Source organism: Lagopus leucura, unplaced genomic scaffold (genome assembly GCF_019238085.1).
Source record: "Lagopus leucura isolate 7727_CA_CO unplaced genomic scaffold, USGS_WTPT01 34628-0_obj-0_obj, whole genome shotgun sequence".
Classification (NCBI taxonomy): domain Eukaryota; kingdom Metazoa; phylum Chordata; class Aves; order Galliformes; family Phasianidae; genus Lagopus; species Lagopus leucura.
Genome location: NW_024968735.1, coordinates 1 through 4,680, shown reverse-complemented (window position 1 = coordinate 4,680; position 4,680 = coordinate 1). Strand labels below are relative to the sequence as shown.

At 61.6% G+C, this 4,680-nt stretch overlaps 1 protein-coding gene across 1 annotated transcript; it reads left to right on the top strand.

Annotated features, from left to right (window-relative positions):
• Positions 1-25: 25 nt before the first annotated feature.
• Positions 26-4,581, top strand: LOC122193818 (valine--tRNA ligase, mitochondrial-like). Its single transcript, XM_042894702.1, has 9 exons — positions 26-134; positions 221-340; positions 409-520; positions 1,512-1,600; positions 1,707-1,797; positions 2,905-3,032; positions 4,024-4,127; positions 4,240-4,321; positions 4,411-4,581. Exons 1-9 carry the CDS (start codon positions 126-128, stop codon positions 4,489-4,491), a joined length of 816 nt encoding a protein of 271 aa, XP_042750636.1. The 5' UTR covers positions 26-125; the 3' UTR covers positions 4,492-4,581.
• Positions 4,582-4,680: the final 99 nt, after the last annotated feature.

Genomic DNA, 4,680 nt, shown 5'->3' with positions numbered 1-4,680 from the left:
TTGGGGACGTGAGACATGGGTTGGGGACACCTTGGGGACTCGTCACCCCCAGGCACGGTGACGAAATCCTGCGCCAGCTGCGCTCCCTGGGGGCCTCGCTGGACTGGAGCCGCTGCGCCTTCACCATGGACCCCGTGAGCCTTCGTGTCCCCTCCCTGTCCCTACGGGGCCACCAGTGGGGGTGGCATTTGTCCCCACGGTGTCCCCACGGTGTCCCCAGGGCTTCTCCAGGGCGGTGACGGAGGCGTTTGTGCGGCTGCACCGCGCTGGCTTGGTGCGACGCGATCGGCGTTTGGTCAACTGGTCGTGCGCCCTGCGCTCTGCCGTGGCTGATGTGGAGGTGACCTTGTCCCCAGAAGTGTCCCCAACGTGTCCCCCGACGTGTCCCTAACGTTTATGTGGCCGCAGGTGGAACCACGACCCCTGACTGGCCCCACGGAGCTGCGTGTCCCTGGCTGTCCCCACGCCGTCACCTTCGGTGTCCTCGTCACCTTCGCTTACCCCGTGGAGGGGGATGATGGTGAGAGGTGTCCCCCCTTTGGTGTCCCCCCTTTGGTGTCCCCCCTTTGGTGTCCCCCCTTTGGTGACCCCCTTTGGTGACCCCCTTTGGTGTCCCCTGATGTCCTGCATGCACCCACCTCCTCCTCCATGTCCCCACTGTGTCTTGAGTGCGTTCCTTGGTGTCTCTTGGTGTCCCTATTTGTGTCCCCATCTCCTGAGATGTCCCCCCTTTGGTGTCCCCCCTTTGGTGTCCCCCTTTGGTGTCCCCCTTTGGTGTCCCCCTTTGGTGTCCCCCTTTGGTGTCTTACATGCACCCACCTCCTCCTACAAGTCCCCACTGTGTCCTCAAAGCGTCCCTTTGTGGTTCTTGTTGTCCCCACTCGTGTCCTTTGGTGTCCCCATCTCTTGAGATGTCCCCCCTTTGGTGTCCCCTTTGGTGTCCCCTTTGGTGTCCCCATCTTTTGAGATGTCCCCTTTGGTGTCCCCTGATGTCCTACATGCACCCATCTCCTCCTTCACGTCCCCACTGTGTCCCCACTCGTGTCCTTTGGTGTCCCTTTGGTGTCCCCGTTTGTGTCCCCACCTCCTGAGCTGTCCCCTTTGGCATCCTGCACTCACCCATCTTTTCCTATACATCTCCAGCGTGATCTCTGTGTGTCCCTTTGTGTCCCCATTTTTTGTCCCTATTTGTGTCCTTTGGTGTCCCCCCCTGTCCTTTGCGCACCCATCTCATCCTACGCGTCCCCACTCGTGTCCTTTGGTGTCCCTTTAGTGTCCCCATTTGTGTCCCCCCTCCTGAGGTGTCCAGCTGGGGTCCTTTGCTGTCCCCATCTCTTGAGGTGTCCCCTGTGGTGTCCCCCGATGCCCTACACACACACACCTCCTCCTTCACATCCCCGCCGTGTCCTCAACGCGCCCCTTGCTGTCCCCAACGTGTCCCCAACGACGTCCCACGTCCCTCCCCCCACTTCCTCCTTGGTTTCCCCACCGTCTCCCCTGGTTGTCCCCAGGCCTGGAGCTCCCGGTGGCCACCACACGTCCCGAGACGATGCTGGGGGACGTGGCTGTGGCCGTGCACCCTATGGACCCCCGATACCAGGTATGGGGTGGGAGGAGCCTATGGGGTGGGTGGAGCCTATGGGGGTGGGTGTGGCTCTGTTTAGGGGGCGGGGCTTGTACTGACTCCACCCCCATCCCTCCTCCAGCACCTTCATGGCCGCCATCTTCGTCACCCGTTCACTGGGCAGCTGCTGCCTGTTGTCACCGACCCCACGGTGGAGCCCACAAGGGGCACCGGTATGGGGACAGTGGGGTGGTTGACAATGGGGTCGTGGTGACAATGGGGTCGTGGTGACAATGGGGTCGTGGTGACAGTGGGGGTCGTGGTGACAATGGGGTCGTGGTGACAATGGGGTGGTTGACAGCGGGGTGGTGGTGACAATGGGGTGGTAGACAATGGAGGGGTGATGACAATGGGATGACAATGGGGTCATGGTGACAATGAAGTGATTGACAGTGAGGTGGGGGTGGCAATAGGGTGGGTGACAGTGGGGTGGTGGTGACAATGGGGTGATGGTGACAATGGGGTGGTTGGCAGTGGGGTGATGACATTGGGGTGGGTGACATTGAGGTGGTGGTTGACATTGGGGTAGTGGTGACAACGGGATGGTGGTGACAGTGGGATGGTGACAATGGGATGGTGGTTGGCAATGGGATGGTGGTGACAGTGGGGTGGTTGACAATGGGATGACAATGGGGTCATGGTGACAATGGGGTCATGGTGACAATGGAGTGGTTGACTGTGGGATTGGGGGTGACAATGGGGTGGGGGTGACAACGAGGTGATGGTGACCATGGGGTGGTTGACAGTGGGATGGGGGTGACAATGGGATCGTGGTGACAATGGGATGGTTGACAGTGGGGTGGGGGTGACAGTGGGGTGGTTGACAATGGGATGGGGGTGACAGTGGGGTGGTTGACAGTGGAGTGGTGACAGTGGGGTGGGGGTTGGCAGTGGGATGGTGGTGACAGTGGGGTGGCTGACAGTGGGATGACAATGGGGTCATGGTGACAATGGAGTGGTTGACTGTGGGATTGGGGGGTGACAATGGGGTGGGGGTGACAGTGGGGCGGTTGACAATGGGGATGGTGGCGACAATGGGGTGGGAATGGCAGTGGGGTGGGACAATGAGGTTGTGGTTGAGAATGGGGTGGTGGTGACAATGGGGTCATGGTGACAAGAGAGTGGTGGCAATGGGGTGGTGGTGACAGCGGGATGGTGACAATGGGGTGGTTGACAACGGGATGGTGGTTGACGATGGGGATGGGGGTGACAGTGAGGTGGCCGTGGGGTGATGTGGCAGCCGTGGGTGCGTCCCCACATCTCCTGTCCCCAACCTCCAGGGGCAGTGAAGGTGACACCAGGACACAGTCACCCTGACCTGGCCCTGGCGCGTGCCCACGGGCTGCCTCTGCTCTCCGTCATCGCCGATGATGGCACCATGTGTCCCCCCGGGGGGGGGTGGCTCCAGGTACCGCGTCCCTTTGGTGTCCCTTCAGTGTCACCTCTGTCCCTTTTGCCTTTGTCTCTTGTCTGCGTGGCTGGGTGCCACCTCCTGTTGTCCTCCCCGTCCTCACGTCCCCAAATGGGGTCACAAAACCGTGTCCCTTGTCACCTGCTGATGTTCCTTCCATCTCCAGTCCCCACATTTGTCCCCTGTCTTGTTGTCCCCATGGTCCCTCCTGTCCCCATCCATGTCCTCGTCTCCCTCCTCATGTTCCCCCTTGTCCCTGTGTCCCCAAAAACAACCCCATGTCTCTCCGTGTCCTCATGTCTCCATCCATGTCCCCAACCCCATCCATGTCCCCCTCCCCGTCCCCACGTCCCTTCCTGTCCCCAACTTTGTAGCCATGTCCTCTCCTGTTCCCATCTCATGTCTCCAACCCAGTCCCCATGTCCCCATCCATGTCCCCAGCCCCATTCCCATGTTCCCTCCTGTCCCCAACCCTGTCCCCATGTCCCCATCCCCATGTCCTTTCCTGTCCCCAACCCCGTGTTCATGTCCCCATCCTCATGTTCCCAACCACATCCCCACATCCCCTCATGACCCCATGTCCCCATCCCCATGTCTCCAACTCCATCCCCACATCCCCTTCTGTCCCCTCCTGTCCCCAACCCCATCCCTGTGTCCCTTACGTCCCCCACATCCACATCCCCACGTCCCTTTCTGTCCCCAATCCCATCCCTATGTCTCTTGCTGTCCCCAACGTCCCCAACCCCATCCCCATGTCTCTTCCTGTCCCCAATCCCATCCGTATGTCCCCTAATGTCCCCAACAATGTCTCCATCCCCACGTCCCCATTCCCAACCCCGTGCCCACGTACCCCATGTCCCCAACCCTATCCTCATTGTCCCCTCCTGTCCCCAACCCCATCCCTGTGTCCCCTACGTCCCTTCCTGTCCCCAACCCCATCCCTATGTCCCCTGCTGTCCCCAACAAACGTCCCCAACCCCGTTCCCAGGGCGTCCACCGCTTCGTGGCGAGGGACAAAGTGGTGACAGCTCTGTCCCAGCGCGGGCTGTACCGGGGCACCCAGGACCACGCCATGACACTGCCCATGTGCAGGTACCCCCCCGCCGGCCCCCCCCCCCCCCCCCCCTTCGGGGGGGTTGGGGGGGGCCCCCCCCCCCCCCCCCCCCAGGGACACGTCCCTGAGATGTCCCCAATGTCCCCACAGCCGCTCGGGGGACGTCATTGAGTACCTCCTCAAGGACCAGTGGTTCCTGCGGTGTCAGGAGATGGCGCAGCGTGCCCGTGAGGTCACCTGGGGGCATTTTGGGGGGGGTAAGGGGGACATTTTTTGAGGGGGGGTGTGTGACTTTCCTCCCCCCCCCCCCTCCCCAACAGGGCGGTGGCATCGGGGCGCCTTCAGCTCGTCCCCAAGTTTCATGAGAAGAACTGGAAGACGTGGATGGACAACGTGGGGTGAGGGGGGGAGGAGCCCGTGGGATTGTGGGATGCTGGAGGACCAGGCCGGGTGGGAGGACCCCAATGCATTGTGGGATGATGGAGGACCTGGGGTGGGAGGACCCCATGGGATTGTGGGATGTTTAAGGATGCTGGAGGACCCAGGGTGGGAGGACCCCAGTGCATTGTGGGATGCTGGAGGACCAGGGGT